Raw genomic sequence first — 18,896 nt, 5'->3', positions numbered from 1 at the left:
GGAATCAGCCCCAGAGTCGACCAACCACCTGGGGAGGGATGCTGGCGGAGCGAGGGGGAAATTGCAAAAGGCAAAATAGAAAGAGAAGAGGAAAGTAAGGAGGACGGGGCGGGGGGGTGGGGTGGGGTGGGCAGCTCTGTTAGAGGCAGTCTGGGATTCCTCCGTTTGTAAGTCTTGACAAGTCCCCGCCTCTCTGTACCTACCCAGGTAGATAGCCTGTCCCGCTAGCACATCAAGACAGATGGGATTTATTTCCCTCCCAATCTGGTGTCTGGTCCTTCACTTAGATTTTGCTGGTGCTAAGTGTGTTCTTGCTGGCACTGCTATGGGGTTCTGCGGCCAGACTGCAAGGCCAGGGGACAAGAGAGATGTCTATTTTGCTGTTTCAGATTCATTTTTTTTTAAAGGGACAAGTCGCAAAAGTGCCACTTGAGAGTCTCTTCTCTTTCTCTGTGGGGATGAAAACCCAGAGGTGTTTTGGAGCAAACCTTGGGGCCTGGGAGGGAGGAAGGGAAGGGATGCTATTGAGTGGCTCCCTGGTGGAGGCCTTTCTACCGAGGTGGAAAGCTGACCTCATATGTGACTTGTCTGCTCTGTCCTCTACCCCCGCAAAAGTGTCCTGGGAGTTCAGCCCACAGCCTCCCCCACTCCCCAAGGGGATTTCAGGGCTTAGGTTTTATGGATTAAAGAGCCAAGAAATGGCTACGTTCTGGTCAAGGGTGATTTATAAGCAAGAGGCACTGGGGGAGGGAGCGGGTCGTTTAACCGAAATGCACCAGCATCTCAGTGACTGACAGAGGATCTGATTTTGTTTTCCAGGATAAGCTCCTATTTTCAGAAGTTTCTAGAAGGGCTAAAAAAAGATGTGTGCTGGACTGAGACTTGGCTGCAAAGATTCTTCAGGGAGCAATGATTATTTTTTTGCTTTCATTAAAAAAAAACAAAACAAACAAACCCAGGTATTATTCCTCTGTGCTGTGTCTCCCACACTGCCATGTGCAAAGCTGAGATGGTGGGGCACCAGGATGCAGGTCACAACCCAGTCCCTACGGACAGGGGGTCCGCTGGGCTGGTTAGCAGACACCCTTGCAGTTCTAAGAGGCCAGCAGGGGGATCAGCCATTGTTAAGGTTGACATGGGGCTGAATTATTCCTCACAGGCTTTGTTGAAAATTACCAGGTCCTTTAGAATGTAGGACCTTTTAGTGCTGTTGCAAGCTGGGAGCTGTCTTTCTTTCTTTCTTTTATCCATGCCTTATGTTTTCCTAAATGGCCCTTTAAAGAAAAATGTAACCCAAAGCTGCTGCAGGTGAGGGCGGTCCCCCCACCCCCACCCCCAGGCAGCTTGTTGAGAAGGAAAGCTTGTTGATAGAGAACTTGCTTCCTTTTCCTCGAGGGAGCCCTCCCCACAGTTATGTTTCCAGGGGATGGGTGTGCAGGCAGCGTCTGCCCAGAGCAGCACGCGACATCCCCACCAAGCCGCGAACTTAGAGAAGGCAAATTAATTAGAATGATACGAAACACAGTCTCTGCTTCTGTATCATCACTTTCCAAGCCAGACACTAGAGTCTTTCCAACTCACCCCATTTTCTGGGGAGGGGGTTTCCATTCCTATAATGATATGTGGTCACGGCTCTCTGCTGCTGTAAGCCTGTACCTTCCACGTGGCAGTGGGGCCATGCTGCCCATCTAGACACAGGGGAAAGGGGGAAGGTCAGAGAATCCCTTTTTCAACCCTGACTTGACTACTAGCTCATGACATTTCCACTGGAGGATCCAAACTCCAAATGCCGGGGTTGGTATTTGGGGCAATTTTGATTTCAATGAAGCCGCACTGCTGAGAGACCTGGGCACCCATGACCCTCCTGATGGAGCTTTACAGCCAAGTCCCTTGTACATAGTCTCTTGTATTAATAGAAACTGTGTATTTACCTAATCCCGGCTTTTTTCTTGCACATCATTAATTTGAGTGCACTTCTCGACTGCCCCGATTTTTGACAAGGGGTTGTTTTTAATGCTTGTTTTTATATGAGATTTGACTTCTTGATGGACATTTGTATTAGGAAATTGAAGCATGATATATATGTCTATATTGTCTCCACCGTCTCTGAGGCTGCATTACTTGGATTGCATGAGATAGTGGGGTGGTGTATTTTTTTTTTTAAATATTTCCACAGTGTGCAAAGTGCTGGCACCATCCCTCCCTCTCTCCCCCGCTTTTCTCCGGCTGCCAAGGAGTCATTGATTTTGATTAGCTTCACTGCAGAGCGTCTGTGAAGAGAGGGAGAGGGAGGGAGGCTTTGAAATAAATTTTAAAAAAGACCTCATATCGGGTTTCAGCAGACAGCAGAGTGTGTGTGTGTGTGTGTGTGCGCATGTGTGTCAGTGCAAAGCAGAGGGAGGCCTCTGAGATCATCGTTTAGGTAGGTTGCTGCATAATGAGGTGAGGAGCAAACAGAAGGGCCTCCTTCCTGATGGTGCTCGTTTGCTCTCAGAGGGTGGGGGGTCCAGGAGCCACAGGGATTGGAGCCTCCTGGGGCTTCAACATTCCCACTCCAAATTAGATCCATTCCCTCCTGGAAGCTTCTCTCCCCTACCCCAGCCCCCATTAGCAAATAAGATCTCTTATCCCCATTTCAAATTTAGGGTTCCACTTCACATTCCTTCTGGCACAGACATAGCCTGAGTAGCAGGTTTTCGGGGGGGGGGGGGGGGTGGGAAGCCCATTTGCCTCTCTAGCTGCTGTCCATGGTCCTAGGCCACGAGCATCTCCTGGAACCCAGTCTCCCCCTTCCCGCCACCTTTCATTGGGATACTGGAGACTTCTTTTCCACTTCTTCCAGTGTCTCATTTAAGAAATTCTTTCCTCTTTTAACAAGAAGATGGTGATTTAAACAATACTGTCACAGAACGATGGAACCGTGACTTTGGTTTCATAATTTATGTAGCTGATCTCATATACTATTATCACGTTTCTGACAGTGATAAAATATCACTTCCCCTAGCTGGGAAATTGGAGGAGTCTTCTTCTGATCCCACACAGGTATCTTTTGGGGACACTGGTTTGCCACTGTGGGCATTTTGAGTGTCCGCCTGGTATCAGAAGCTGCAGTGACCAGAACACAGGTTTTGCTCTTCTGTGTTGATTCCATTTCTTTTTCTGGATCTTCCCTTAAGTCAGCCTGGGCCAACTGCAGAGTCAGAAGCTGCCTGGGAGGTGCGGGGGGTGGGGGGGACAGGCTAGACACCCTGGCCTAGTCCCATAGGAGCTGATGGAGGATATGGGTGTCAAAGGTACCATTTTAAAGCTCAAACCAAAAGGTTCTTTTTAAAATACTAATACCTACTTATCGAGCACCTGCAGCGTGCCCAGTGGTAGAATCCGGTCTGGGAAGAAACTCAGGTACACAGCGTGGAGGGACAGCTCAGCTTGGCACCAATGTTAACTGTCCCTTTCCAGTCTGGTTCACAGTCGGGTCTGTCAGGTCATACCCGTGATCCCAAGCCTTGCTGGCAGATTGTTCTATAGTATTTATATTTACTGAGCATCATACTATCATGAAGGCAATGAAAAAGCCTGTGATCTTAACTCACTCCCAGCATGCAAAGACTGGTTCTTGCTGCTTCACAGAGTAATGAAAGCCACCGTCTACGGTGTGCTCACCACCCCTGAGCACTGTGCTGAGTGTTTTACGTGTTTCCCCTCAGTTATTCCTCACACCCACTCTGGAAGACAGTAGTTATGATTCCCATTTTACAGTTGAGGAAGCTGAGACTCAGGGAAGTTTCGCAACTTAGCCCAAGGCCACACACAGAGAGTGAAGTGGCTGAGCCAAGATTTGGACTCAGGTGTGTGTGGACCCCCCCCCCCCGCCCCCCCCCCCAAGCCCATGAGCTAACTGCCCTGCCACACTGGACTCTCTCCTGAGTCCTGAGCTGGCCTTACTAGTTCAAGGACAAGCACAGCCTGGGGTCCAGCAGGGAGCAAGGGAGCCTGACTTAGGTCCACTGTAAGGAGTGTTGCATTTGGGGGATGCTCCAGGACAGGCTGGATGGTTTAGGTGGGGGTTTTATGTATTTGCTCCCTGCCTTTTGTGTCCTTAATATCTATAGGTCCCTGGGAGAAGCATCTAATTGGCAAACAGGGCCTGTTCAGCTGACTTCTTAGGACATGGGAAGCTTTTCTTACCTCCCCTACCTGAACCCTTAAGTTCCTCCCCCCAAGTTCTTTGCACTGTAAGTGCCCAGGAGCCTGTGTGTGTATGTGGCAGGGATGGTCATGGGGGTGTCTGGAACCTCAGTGAGGCCTCTGGCTCAGCCAGAGAGGCAATAAGTTTGGGAGCATTCCGTTCTGGGCTCTAACCTTGCTGGTTTGTTGTGCTCTTTTGTAAGAGGAATTTCATACCTTGGAGACGCTTTGTACATATTTGTAATGACTTTATTAAAAAACTGTTTGTGCACTTCCAGCCAAAGTCCTTTGCGTTTTCATTTCCTTTTGAAAGGTTGGTCCCCAAAGATTATGGGAGGATCTGGCTGTGCACCCCAACCTTCCCTGGGGCAGAAGGCCACACATCTCCCTTCTCTGCTGTATTTCTGAGAACTCCCCAAGGGGAGGATTGGCCCAAACAGTACCCTTGGGTTGGGTGAGAGGTTGAGGGAACTTGCCTGACGTTTCAAGATCAATGGCACCATGCAGACAAGCTGATGGCTGTGCAGACTGAGGTCTCCTACTATGGGCACATGGGCCTCTCTGGGTTACTTTCACCTACATTTACCTGGTCTAAGACGCTCTGAGCGATCAGGTTGTGGTTTCTTCCTAAGAATGGTGGGTTGAGGACAGGTTGCCTTTCTAGATAACAGGCGCCTTCATTTTCCCTGGGGGACCCACCCCTTCCCCACTCTCAGGCCATGCGACTCAGAGGAGTTGACCCTATCCTCCCACCCACCTGTGTCCCCACAGTTAGGGCTCTACACCTGATGCAGGCCTGGCCAGCAGTGTTCCAGGTCCCAAAGGCTAAAAGGGATTGGTGTGGGGACAAATTAACAAGTCAACCTCAGGACTCCTGCTAGAGCTTTGGGGAATCAGAAGCTCTTTGCTGGGGTTGTTAAGCTGGTAGAACATATGCATATACATACATACATAGCTTCTGGAGGCCATCTTACTGCTGCATGGGATCTGTCTGGAAATCAAACTGTCTCAGAGGAAAACAGAACTGAGAGATGGAAAGACAGGGTTCTAATATCACTGGAGCCATTGAATCCAGCGATACCCAAGGCCCATATGGTTACATGAGCCAAAGAAAGCCTTTCTCTTATTTAAGCCATATTTGAGTTGGTTTTCAAATGATGGCAACCAAAAAGGTCTGCCTGATGATGTTTTTGTGACTGGTTTCATAATGTTGTCCTGAGAGGCATGAATTGTCACCTAATGCTATTAATTTACAGGGTGCCTGGGCAGCTCAATCGGTTGAGCTATTAATTTGCATTTTAAATATCCATCATAAGCTGGCATCCAGGCAAACTCTTCTTGAATCATCAGCTCATGCGTTCTGGGTCCATCCTCTGGTTAACCACTGTGGTGGGCCCTGTGGGTGCCCTGTCCAGATCCCTCCTGACCCGATCTCCCAGTTCTGTGTCCTGTCCTGCACCTTTGCGTGTTCTGTGACACCTGACACCTTCAGGGGCCTGGGGCCTCCTCAATGGAGAGCTTAAGTACCTGAGAAGCACCCCCCACCCCCACCCCCGCCAACAACCCATAGCCAAGAATTGACAGTGTGCCAGAAAAAAACCTCAGGGTGGGACAATCTCTGAAATGTAGCTGAATTCTCTAGAACTCTGTGGGACCACCCTGAGCTGGGACTTCTCTGACAGCCACCCTCTTGTTTGGTTTCTTTCCTCTCCCTTACTGGTTTCTCCTGAGAGTGCGTCCTTAATAAATCACGTGCAACTCAACGCATCTGCTTTGGACAGATCCAGACAACACCCACTGCATGAATTGCTTCTCTCCATTTCTCCTCAAAACAGTCCACCTGGGTTCAAGAGGCAACTGGAGACTCAAGACCATGAACCTAAGTTTCATCGACAGATGATATTTATTGGCGGAAGGGAACTTAGGGGAACATTAAAAACACCGAAGGTGGCTCTGTTCAGCCCAGAGCAAAATTACTAAGAGATTCTGGGACTCGCTTTACATTTCTTCTTTCCAACCCCAAGTCTTAGCCGCCTGGTGTCTCCAAGCATGTCTCCCATTCTCCCGTTATGAAGGTAATGAGCCTCTCACATCCAGGTCCAAAGCTCGCCTTCCTATTCTCACATTCATTATGCTCAAGATCTTTTACATTGAGATGGCCATTTCCAAGAGTGTCAGAAACCTCAGTCAGTGGGTCACAAAATATTAAAAGCAGGATACCCCAACCTGCTACTCGATTAATCCTGCTTCTAACCAATGAGTGCAGAGCCAGGATGGGCCATGGAGAATGGAGCTGTTCTTTCCCAACAACGACTTTTGGCTGCTTTTACCCCAGAGTGGGGAGAATAGGCAGCCTGATGTTTGGAAAACTCCTCACTGGCTGCTGCTTCTCCTTAGGGTAGAAGTTAGATCCTCCCATCCAAAAGAAAACCTCCAGGGCGCCTGGGTGGCTCAGTCAGTTAAGCGTCCGACTTCGGCTCCTGCTCAGGTCATGATCTCGCCATTTGTGAGTCTGAGCCCCATGTCGGGCTCTGTGCGGACAGCTCAGAGCCTGGAGCCTGCTTCGGATTCAGTGTCTCTCTCTCTCTCTCTCTCTCTCTGCCCCGCCCCCGCTTGCTCTCTGTCTCTCAAAAATGAATAAACGTTAAGAAAGAAAATTAAAAAAAGAAAACCTCCAGAACAGAACTTTTCCCCAGAGGGTAGGGAATAAAGAAGTAAAATCCTAAACGAAATCATCCCACCTGTCCCCGGTACCCCCAAGTGACACTGTTTATAATGTCAGAAGCATGGCTCATTATTTGGAGAATAATATTGAGAGATGTGGGGGGCTTTCTTTTTCTTTCTTTTTTTTTTTTGGTGGCATGAGTGTAACGGACACAACCATTGGCCCCTCCACCCGTGTTCTACATTGTTAGTTTCCCCGGCTGCGGCAGAAAGTGCACGAGGTTTCTTTATCCTGGAGACGGCTACTGGGGGGCGAAGTGACCTCCCAAAGTCACGCAGAGTTTGGAATCAGAATTCTGCTCTGCCTGCTCTGTCACAAGCTGGCCTGTTAATAAATCTCCAGCTCCAATCTCTTGTGTCTCTTTGATGGCATCTGCAGGCAGGGTGATCTTTCCGATAAAAACCAGCCGCAGAAGCTCCTGTTGCTTCCCTCTGGCTCTTGCTGAAGGTAGGGGGGAGCAGAGCAGCCGCATCCCCCCGGCCCTACTTCCCTCCGCTTCCCCTTCGGACTTGATTATCCAGGCAAGTGGGATTGTAACGCCGCCGCCATCGCCATAGTAACAGAGCTTGAAAGATGCCACGCTGCCCTGGAAGGGACGTCTTGCTGGGTCCCGGGGAAGAGCCAGGGATGCCAGGCACAGGAAAAGGTCCTGGCTTGATAGCACGTGGGGGCAAATGTCCTGCAACTATCAGGGATGGGGTGGGCTTGTTATTACTGGCCGAGAGCGAGGTGGCAGCAAAGTCTCCCACCGTTTCTGCTTGGGGCTTTGTCGCTCATCTGCTCACGAGCCACGAGATTGGTTTCTCTGTAACGCCACTGGCACCAGCCCATTGTGTTGAGGTTGACGGCGAGTGAACAGAATGGGGAGAGGGGTAGGGCAGGCGAGATTCCAATAGCTTCTAAGTGATCACCTGTGCTACCTCCTTCCAGATTCAAAGCAGGGAGGGTCTCACAGGTGGAGAAACTGTTCTCTTACAGAGATTAGTAGCTCTGGTATAGATGTTCCAGAAGCGCCGAGGGCTGCAGTGCTCCACGCCACCACCCTGGCTTGTGGACAAATCCGTAACATGGATCATTCATTTTGTTCTCAAGGCTACCGGGGGAGAAGACAATGGCCACGGGCGCTGTTGACAAGCGGAGACTTAAGTGAGGGGCAGGACAAGAACAGGAGGAGGAGGAGAGACATGAAGACAGGTGTGGAGACCCCGTGATACCTGCATGGGGACCAAAGCTGGCCATTCTTGATACCCAAATGTGACGGAGCATTCCAGCCGGAGCACGGCAAATGAGCAATTTTAAAGACCAACTCTTTCCATGAACTTGGCCACAGCTAGATTTCCAGGGCCACTGCTCACCGTTGGCATCCTCAGCGGGGCCCAGATCACTGTGCTATGCACCTGGGTCACTGATGGGAATCAAAATCACCTCTGGTGCTTAAAAAACCAACCAACCAACCAACCAACCAACACACACCAAGCCTGCTGGGCCCCACGCCTGCCGTGTCTGAGCGGGTGAGCATATGGTGGTTGAGAGTGTGGGCTCTGAAGCCAGACAGGCCTGTTTGGAAACTCCGTCCGCCATTGCTAGCTGGGTGACCCTGGGAAAGCTACCACGTGGAGCTCCGTGCCTCAGTTTCCCCGTCTGTAAAACAGAGGAAACGACAGTACCTCCACCCCAGGGCTGTTGTGACGATTCCCAGAGGTCATCCAAGCAGATGCTCAGCTCGCACGAAGTGCTTGGGACACTAAGCTATTGCAGGTATAAGGGGCCCAGCGTTCGCATTTGGGAAACGCTCCACGGTGACGCCCATCTGCAGACCTGGGCCGTGGGGGGGGGGGGGGGGGGGAAGCAGTGATCTCCAGGCCCCTTCCAGCTCGCAGCATCGGGTGTTAGGCCACCGTGAGTTAAAATCACAACAGGCAGGACCTGTCCATCCCCGGTTCCTTCACTTGGAGGGGGCAGGAGACCCTCCCGGGAGGAGGCCAAGTCTGAGCGAGGAGGGTTGAAGGAAAGAACACCCGCGCTAAGCCGCAGAACAGAAGAGGAAGGTGGAGGTGGGGAGGATAGGGGCCTGGCTCTGGGGGAGGAGGGGGAGAAAGGCAGGAGGCAGGAGAGTCAGTGCTTGAGGCCTGTTTTCCAGGAAGTCCCCGGGGCCGGACCCGATCACGCTGGCCATCCGTCAGCTCCCAGGGTGCCTCAGTCTTCCGCCCTAATACACTTGGAAGTGTGCTGCAGTGGCCCCGTCCTTCCAGCAGCGCAGGGTATCCACGGCAACCGAGCGGCAGAGCGGGCAGGTGCGCTCCCGGTCCAGCCAGAGGCAGAGGCACTCCTCACAGAACACGTGCTGCGGGGACAGCAATCAGTACAACTGGGGACACTTCACTGAGCGTCCACGGTGTGCCCGCCTCGGTCCTAGGAGCTGGAGACACAGCAGTGAACAAAACAGACAACTCCTGCCCCCATGGAGCTTGCACTCTAGTCAGGGAGACAACTGGCCAAAGGAAACCCCAAAATGTAGCGGACGGCAGCGGTAAGGGCTGAGAGGAAAAGGCCAGGGGGAGGAGATAGAGAACGCGTGGGAGGGCTGCTGTGTTCAGCGTGGCGGGCCCAAGACAACTTCACTGAATACCCACGCTTGGGTAAAACCTGAAGGAAGGTGAAGACCGAGCCCCGAGGATCTCTAGGAAAAGAGTGCTATTGGCAGAGAAAATGGCACGTGCAAAGATCCTGAGGCAGGAGTGCCTGCTGTGCTGCTGAGCCTGGGAGTGGAGGGTGGGAGGGAGAGATGAGGTCAGAGAGGCTATGGGGAAGGTATGCAAAATGCACAGGGCTCTGTGGGCATCATGAGGCCTTTTGCTTTTATTCAGAGAGAAATAGGGAGCCATGGTAGGGCTTTGAGCAGAAGAGTGACCTGAGCAGGATTTATTTTATTTTTTTTTTGTAAGATTTTATTTTTAAGTAACCGCTACCCAACATGGGGTTCAAACCCACAACCCTGAGATCAAGAGTCGCACGCTCCACTGACTGAGCCAGTCAGATGCCCCCAGGATTTGCATTTTTAGAAGATCCCTTTAGGCACTGGGTTGAGAACAGAGTTCAGGGGTTAGTAGAAAGGCAGGGAGACTGGAAATATCAATGAGTTCCATCACTTTCTGGCCATATAACTTGGACAAATGACTTAACCTCCCACTGCCTCGGTTTCCTCATCTGTAAAATGGGCCTAATAGTAGTCCACTCATAGGAAGACTGATTAACATTAAAAATGCTCAGACATAACAATTGAAGGCAGTCTACATATCTCAGTTGGAGCTTGGGTGAGGGGTAAATCATAGCTATGCAGGAGAGTCTGAAGACAACTGGAGAAATCTGAATATATGCTATATATTAGATAATATTTTACATCAATTTTAAATCTCCTGCGTGTGATGGTGGAATTACTGTTATGAGAAAGTATATTCTTGTTTTTCAAAGATGAACACTGAAATATTTGGGGAGGAAGAATCAAAATGTCACCAAATTATTCTCGACCGGTTAAGGGGAAAAAAATTTACATGAAGGCAAATGTGGTAAAATGTTAATGATTAGTGAATCTAGAGGAAGTCTAAAAAGGCAGCTGTCCATTATATCCTTCAGCTCCATAGTTTGAAATGTTTCAAAATAAAATTGATAATTCAAAATGATAATATGAAAATCCAGATACAGTGCTTCTTAAAAAGTTAAAAAATTTAAATTAGGGGCGCCTGAGTGACTCAGTCGGTTAAGCGTCTGACTTCGGCTCAGATCATGATCTCATGGTTCATGAGTTCAAGCCCCACATCAGGCTCTCTTCTGTCAATGCAGAGCTCTCTTCAGATCCTCTGTCCCTCTCTCTCTGCCTCTTCCCCAACTCACCCACGTGCTTGCTCTCTCTCTCCAAAATAAACATTTAGAAAACTTTAAATTAAAAAGGCACTTAGAGGGGTGCCTGGGTAGCTCAGTTGGTTGAGCATCTGACTCTCTCTCTCTTCTTTTTTTTAATGTTTATTTATTATCAAGAGACAGAGAGAGACAGAGCATGAGCATGGGAGGGACAGAGAGAGGAGGAGACACAGAATCCGAAGCAGGCTCCAGGCTCTGAGCTGTCAGCACAGAGCCCGACTCGGGGCTTGAACTCACAAACCGCGAGATCGTGGCCTGAGCAGAAATCAGATGCTTAACCATGTGAGCCACCCAGGCGCCCCAAGCATCTGACTCTTGATCTCAGCTCAGGTCATGATCTCATGGTTTGTGAGTTTGAGCTCTGCTTCGAGCCCTGCGTCAGGGCTCTGCTTGGGATTCTCACTCTCTCTCTCTCTCTCTCTCTCTCTCTCTCTCTCTGCCCTCTCCCTGCTTGCTCTCTCTCTCAAAACAAATAAACTTAAAAAAAAAAAAGGCACTTAGAACAATGCCTAACAAATGGTAAGTGTTCTATAAATGTTGGCTATTACATAGTAATAGTTATTCTTACATTATAACTGTTTATTATTTATTATTTGTCTCTCCACACCAGACTTAAGCTTCTTGTAAACCCATTCCTAGCACCTAGCATTCTTGGGTACTTAATTGTAAACTGTGCTCTAAAGGAGAGCTCTACGATGCTCTATACAATGGGGACCGGTCTGATCCAGGGGGTAGCCCAGGAAGGCTTCCTGGAGGTGGGCACACTTGTATGAAGACCTGAAGGATGTTTAGGAGTGAAGAGAGGAGGGGTGGGGATAGAACATTCCTGGTGAAGGAAACAGCCTCATGGAGCTCCTGGGATGGGAAGGCACTGAAGGCCCTCAAGGACAGCCAATGTGGCTATGGCAGAAGAGCGTAGGGGAGTGGGTGACAGGAGGTGAGCAGGCCACACAGAGCCTTGAAGGCTGTGCCTGGACTCTCAACATGGTCAGAAGGGCGGGACCTAGGGGTCAGCAGGTCCAGCAGCTTCTCTAGACTCCCACCCAGGGCAGTCAAGGCCCCCCATAACGGTGCCTTCCCTCCTTCGTCCTCATCACCCCCAGCCCTAGGGAGCCAATGTCACGGACACACCAGATGACGTGCAATGCAGAGTTCAGCCGTACTGCTAAGCCTCTGGGCAAGCTGTGATGTCTGTCTGGGGGGCCCCTTCTCCATCCTTATCGGCTGGTGGATGCTTACTTCTTTCAGAAGACTCAGCCCAAGCAGTCACACCTCCCCTGTGTGCCGTTCCCCGTCCCCCCATGCCTTCACTGTATCTCCTGCACACATCTAAGTGCTGTTGTGCCCTCCCCTTCCAGATCCCTCCTGGGGAAGACCTCTCTCACAGCATCACACTCACGCTGCCGGGAGGATCTGAAACTCCTCTGTCTTGTTCACTGGGTTAAGGGGCTTCTGGAGGGGCAGGGGGCCACGATTCCAACACGGTTCTGAGCGTGCGGCAGATGCTTAGTACGGGTCTGCTCCACGAATGAACGAGACTTCTCTGTGTCCCCCAGGAAAAGGAGGCACTTACACAGAACAAAGCGATACGATCCCTGTTCGCATGATGCTCAAGACTCGGGTCAGGTGAACAGGAAATGAGCAGCTTTTCATTCCTTCATTCAGAAAAACGTTCACTGAGGCTCTCACACGTGTCATTCAGTAATTCTCAAACATTTTGGTCTCAGGACCCCTTTACAGCCTTAAAAATCACTGATGATCTCGAAGAGATCTGTACATTGTGGGTCAAATCTGGCTGTGTTCAGGGTAGCAGACATTGAAACCAAGATCTACTGAAAACACAAGAAGATGAAAGGGAACACCAGGGTCACACTTTGAGAACCACTCTTCTAACTGCTTATTTACCAATTTCCCTGCCCTCTGGGTGGTAAACTTCATGAGGCAACTCTCGTCGTGTTCCCACTGCCCGGCCCTAAAGCCTACACAGAGTAGGGACTCTGTACGTGCAGCTGACAAAGGAATGCCTTCCCAGGTAGGTCAGGTGGGAGATTCTGGAGATACCAGGATGGTGAAGACCTGGTCCCTGTCCTCCAGGAGCCCACAGTCTCTCCATCAAAGAATTAGGCAGGATGGAATCTACTGCCAAATAAAGAGGTGCAGAGAACACACATTAATCCAGGGAACTGGCTGGAGGAGGTCACAATCCTGGACCCACTTCCAGCATCTGGAGAGAAGGATGAGCCCCTGCAGAGGGAGGGGAAGGAGGGGCTCCTTCTGGGCTGGGGAGTGTAGGATTGGGTGGGTTTACGGTCAGTGGGGAAGGCAGGTGGTGCTGGGTCATTAGCTGTTGGAGCCCGTGGGGTCGGATGGGCCACCCTCCCCTTCCCCTGAGTTCCATCCAGACTTCCCAAGTCCTGCTCCAAGACTCGGAGCAGGTGGGTAAAGTGAGGGCGTGGGTCAAGAGCTCCCGCAACCACAGCAGCTAACCTCCATGTGACAGAGGAGGCTCTGGATGGGAGACGGGCATCTCTTAGCCCAGCACTTGATGTTCAGCATGAGCTGCGAACAAAGGAAGCAGCCAGGCCGAGTCCAGGTGGATGTATTCAGGCGAGGGGTACAGGTAACGACCACAGGCCCTGTCCCTCACCGAGCACAAATGCCCTGCCGGGCACTGCTAATGTCCTTTACACACTGTCTCCTGACAACTCACAGACCATGAGACTCAGAGAGGGAGAGTCACCAGCCCAAGGGCACACAGGTGCGGCTAAGCAGTGAGGCTGGCATTCAACTTCAGGGATGCGGGAGGCTGACTTCTATTATGACTCCCAGTGATCGTCTCCTCCTGGGATTCACACCTGTGTAGTCAGTTCCCTCCCCTTGGGGGCGGCTGTATTTAGTGATTTCCTTCAGACCAACAGAATATTGTAAAGATGATGGGATGTCACTTCTGAGATTAGGCTACAGAAGACTGTGCCTTCCATCTCGCTTGCACTCTATCTCGTGCTTTTCACATGCTCACTCTGATGAAGCCAGTGAGACAAGGAAGCCAGGGTGGCTTCTGGCCACGAGAGCCATAGAGCAACTGAGGCCCTTGGCCCTACAGCCCAGGAGGAACGGAATCGAGCCACCACTGCATGACTCTAAGCCTGGAAGTCGACTCTTCCCCAGGGGAGCCACAGGATGACAGTGACCCTGGCTGGTATCTTGACTGCAGCCTGGGAGAGACTCTGAAGCAGAGGACCCAGTTGTGCTGTGCCTGGATTCCTGACTCGTGGAGACCACAAGATGATACATGCTTGTTGCTTTAAGCTGTGAAGTTTTGGGGTAATTTGTTACGCAGCAAAGGATAACTGATACAAGAGATGTCTGACTCCACAGTAAACACTCATGCCCATTCCATTCTAGGACAGATACTGGTCACACATGGAGAATGTGGGAAGGGGTGTTTGTAGTACTTGTGAAAAATGACATTACAAAAGTGGTGTTACTACCAGACCAGGGACACACACACACACACACACACACACACACACACACCCCTAATCACAGATCCTCTTTTTTTAATTTTTTTTTTTTTTTTTGAGAGGTTGGGGAGGGGCAGAGAGAGAAGGAGAAAGAAAATCCCACACAGGCTCCATGCTGTCAGGGCAGAGCCTGATGTGGAGTTTCGGACTCACAAACGGTGAGATCATGACCTGAGCCAAAACCAAGAGTCGGACGCTGAACCCACTGAGCCCCCCAGGCACCCCACCCCCCAGATCTTCCTTAATCACACAAACCCAGCCGGCTTTGTCCAGATTGAGAATTAAACACTTACACCGAGTATCAGCATGAGACGCTGTGCTTTTCAAAACCCACACACAGATATCCATGTCACCTTACTTGACTGTACTGAAAAGCCTGCAAGCCGCCCTGGGCAGGGATTTTCATTCCTGGGTGACAGAGGACATGGAGGGCCAGTGCTGCCATGACATGTGTGGCTCAGGGTTGCAAAGTTAGTGCCGAGACGCTGTCGGTGCTCGGAAAGTACCTGCTGTGGAAATGCGTGGAGGGAGGAGTCCGCACAGGTGCTAAGTCCAATCCCAGCTCAGCTGCTCAGCCATTTCCCTGGACTCAGTGGCACAGGGGACAGCACGCAGCTAGGAATTTCTGGGAAAAGGTCTCTAGTCTTCTAATGTGGCCCTGAGGCCATCTCAAAGCAAGAGGCCGTATCTGGTGGAAAGGTCCTGGCCTCTGGAATCAAGGCCCTGGGCTGGAATCTGGTTGTGCTGCCGAGGAGCAGGGGGCCTTGCTTTCACCTTGCTGAGCCCACCCCCTTCTCTGTAAAATAGGGTCACTGTTTCCCCCACAAGGTGTCTGTAAGGATGGAAATGGGTAAGGCCTAGGATAAAGCATTAAGTGTGCAGCAGCTGTAAGCCCTCAATCAACAGGAGTCGCTGTTCTCTTGCCCTCTTTCCTTTACACTATCAATACTCAAAAACAAAACCAAATCAAGTAGTGACCAAGAACTAACTACACCCCGACTTCTCTCTTTGGCAAGAAATCCTTTAAATAAGCCGAGTTTCTGACTTTGTGTTCAAAATGCCCTTCCCTTGATCCCCCTGCTAGCCTGGCAGGAGGAATGCCACAATACTTGTGGAGTGACTAACCGGACAGGTACATTCTGTCTGAGCAGAGAGTTCTAACCTCTGGGCATGCTCAGTGTCTGCCTGACTAGCTTAGACTGACGATCTGCTCCCCAGGCTCTGATTGGCTGGCGGGGAGCGGTAGGTGGGGCACGTGTTTGAGTGACACACTGCTTAATTTCATGCCTCTTTGAAGGGGAGATAGGATGTTCCTTTAGCCTAGCAGTCTCTTCATCCACCCACTCATTCATCTGTCCTTCGGTTCATCTATCCATTGATCCATCTATCCATCCATCTATCCATTCATTCGTCTACCCATTCATTGCCTCAACTACCCACCTACTTACCTACCCATTTGTCCATCCATTCAGTCACCCACACACTTATACCTCTATCCACTCACCTTGGTATTCATCTATCCACTCCTCCACCTGGCTACAATCCATCTCCATCCCAACCATCCATCTATCCATTCATCTATCCATCCATCCATCCATCCATCCATCCATCCATCCATTCATCCATCTCCATCCATCCATTCATCCATCCATCCATCCATCCATCTCCATCCCAACCATCCATCGATCTATCCATCTATCCATCCATCTCCATTCCAACCATCCATCCATCCATCCATCCATCTCCATCCCAACCATCCATCTATCCATCCATCCATCTCCATCCCACCCATCCATCTATCCATCCATCCATCCCAACCATCCATCCATCCATCCATCCATCTATCCATTTATCCATCTCCATCCCATCCATCCATCTCCATCCCAACCATCCATCCCACCTATCTATCTATCCATCCATTCATCCATCTCCATCCCATCCATCCATCCATCCATCCATCCATCCATCCATCCATCCGTTCATCCATCCATCCATCCATCCATCCATCCATCCATCCATCTCCATCCCAACCAAACATCCATCCATCCATCTATCCATCTATCCATCCATCTCCATCCCAACCATCCATCCAACCATCCATCCATCCATCCATCCAGTATTTACTGAGTCAGTACTGTGATTCTGCTGCTAACAAGACAGACATGGTCACCACTCTCAAGTGGCCTATGCTTTAGCGAAGAGGAGACAGACCTTACACAAACAGTTGCCCAGTTAACTAGCTGACAACTGGGATAACTGCTATGAAGGAAAAACACAAGGATCTCTGGGAACATACCACTGGGAGCACCAGCTAGTCTGAGGAAGCAGAATCAGGGAAGACTCTGACTGAGGAAGAAGCACTAGACTCATTCATTCATTCAAAGCACTTAGGAATGAACAAGGGAGGCCCTTTTGCCTATGGAAATTGTCTGCCAGGCCCAGCTCATGGCAGCAGAGACTGGTTTGGCCAGGACTGTGGGCTCCAACTGCCACTGGCTGTGGCTGGTGCTCCCAGATCTGGGACAGCCCTCACAAGAATGTGAATCAAGTTTTGGGAAGATGTCATGGCACAAGGAGAAGAATGGGAGAGAAATAAACACACCAAGGCTGGGAGAGATTGCCAGAAAGAAGCAAGACTTTCCCGTTGACATCAAGTTCAAGTTATCACTGCCACTGAAAAGGTTCTACAGATGGGCTCTGAACCACAGGAGAAAGGTGCTTGTAATTAGGGAGATGCAGATTGAAACTTCACCAAGATAGTGTTTGTCACCTGCTGGATTGGCAAGGCTCAGAAAAGGCTTGTGTTGGTAAGTGAGCCAGAGGTCATGTCTTGCTCTGCCCTGGGAGCGGAAATGGATACACTCTTTATGAAGGGCAATTTAACAATATCTGTCAAAACTGGATACCCTTTGACCTAGTAATTCCACCAGTAGGAATTTATCCTACCAAGGGCTCGCACATGTGGGAAGTGGAATGTGTGCCAATAAGAGCAGAGAGTTCATTGAAGCCTGACCATGTGCCAGGACGTAGTGCTAGAAGCTTGAATTAACTCATTCAATCAACACGATGGGCCCAGGTAGGTACTATAGATCTCCCCATTTCTGACCTCTCATGACAGCCATTGTAATAACATCATTGTAATAACAGAAGCTTCTAAGCTATGAAATGCCCTTCCATAGGAGAAAGACAAAACAAAGGGTGGTCCATCCATGAAACGGGACGATCTGCAAAGAAGGACCGATCTCTTAAGAGTTTCAAGTCAAAGAGGAAAGATGCAGAACACAGCTTGGGTAGAATATGCTACAATGTAGGGTTTTTTTTTTTCCTTTTTTTCTTTTTTTAAGTAGGCTTCACGCCCAGTGCAGAGCTCAACACAAGGCTTGAATTCACGACCCTGAGATCAAGACCTGAACTGAGATCAAGAGTCGGATGCTTAACCGACTGAGCCACCCAGGTGTTCCAATGTAGGTCTTTTTGAAAAAGACGTGTGTGTGTGTGTGTGTGTGTGTGTGTGTGTGTGTGTGTGTTTAAATTCTATAAAGCATCTCTACAAAGATATAAAGGGGAGCTGGGGAAGGGTAGGGGGCTGGTCACTATTTCCCTTCTTGTATCTTTATTTAAAAATCTTTTTCTTTGTTAATTTTTTTAATGTTTATTTTTGAGAGAGAGAGAGAGAGAGAGAGAGAGAGAGAGAGAGAGAGAGAGAAGCAGCACGAGCAGGCGAGGGGCAGAGAGAGAATCCGAAGCAGGCTCCAGGCTCTGAGCTATGAGCACAGAGCCTGATGCAGAGCTTGAACTCACAGACCCGGAGATCATAACCTGAGCCAAAGCTGGACACTTAACCAACTGAGCCACCCAGGGGCCCCTTGTATCTTTAAAGTATTAAAAAAAATAAACTTTTGCGGCGCCTGGGTGGCTCGGTCGGTTAAGTGGCCAACTTTGGCTCAGGTCATGATCTTGCGGTTCAGGAGTCTGAGTGCCACAAAGTGCTGTCTGCTGTCAGCACAAATCCCAGTTTTTAAAACAATACAACTTATTGTTAAATAGGCTAACATACAGTGTGTATGCTCTTGGTTTTTGGGGTAGATTCCCGTGGTTCATCGCTTACATACAACACCCAGTGCTCATCCCAACAAGTGCCCTCCTCAATGCCCATCGCCCATTTTCCTCTCTCCCCCAAACCCCCCCATCAACCCTCAGATTGTTCTCTGTATTTAAGATTCTCTTCTGGTTAGCACAAACCCCACTTTGGATCCTCTGTTCCCCGCCCTCTGCCCCCCACCCCCGCTTGTTCTCTTTCTCCCCCTCTCTCTCAGAATAAACTTTAAAAAAATAACTTTTAACCTTGGTATAATTTTAGACTCGCATAAAAGTTACAAAGATGGTGTAGAGACTCCTCATACAGCTCCTCCAAGCTTCAGTTCCCCCATATCATCATCTTGCTTTACTGTGTGGTACATTTGTCAAAGCCAAGAAGCCCCCCCACGGATATTATTACCAATCACAGAACTCTGGCCTGATCTGGATCTCATCAAACCAGT

General features: G+C 49.9%; 1 protein-coding gene across 1 annotated transcript in view; it reads right to left on the bottom strand.

The window, feature by feature from the left end:
• Window positions 1-6,068: 6,068 nt before the first annotated feature.
• The window catches only part of RNFT2 (ring finger protein, transmembrane 2), a 70,551-nt gene continuing 57,723 nt past the window's right edge, over window positions 6,069-18,896 (bottom strand). Inside the window, exon 11 of the mRNA XM_043557697.1 lies at window positions 6,069-9,257. Within this exon, the coding sequence (XP_043413632.1) occupies window positions 9,123-9,257 (135 nt within the window). The 3' untranslated portion in view covers window positions 6,069-9,122. The remainder of the gene's footprint in view (window positions 9,258-18,896) is intronic.

The sequence above is a fragment of the Prionailurus bengalensis genome, chromosome D3 (genome assembly GCF_016509475.1).
Source record: "Prionailurus bengalensis isolate Pbe53 chromosome D3, Fcat_Pben_1.1_paternal_pri, whole genome shotgun sequence".
In the NCBI taxonomy this organism is placed as follows: domain Eukaryota; kingdom Metazoa; phylum Chordata; class Mammalia; order Carnivora; family Felidae; genus Prionailurus; species Prionailurus bengalensis.
The sequence above is the reverse complement of the archived record's forward strand: the minus strand, read 5'-3'. Positions and strand labels throughout refer to the sequence as shown.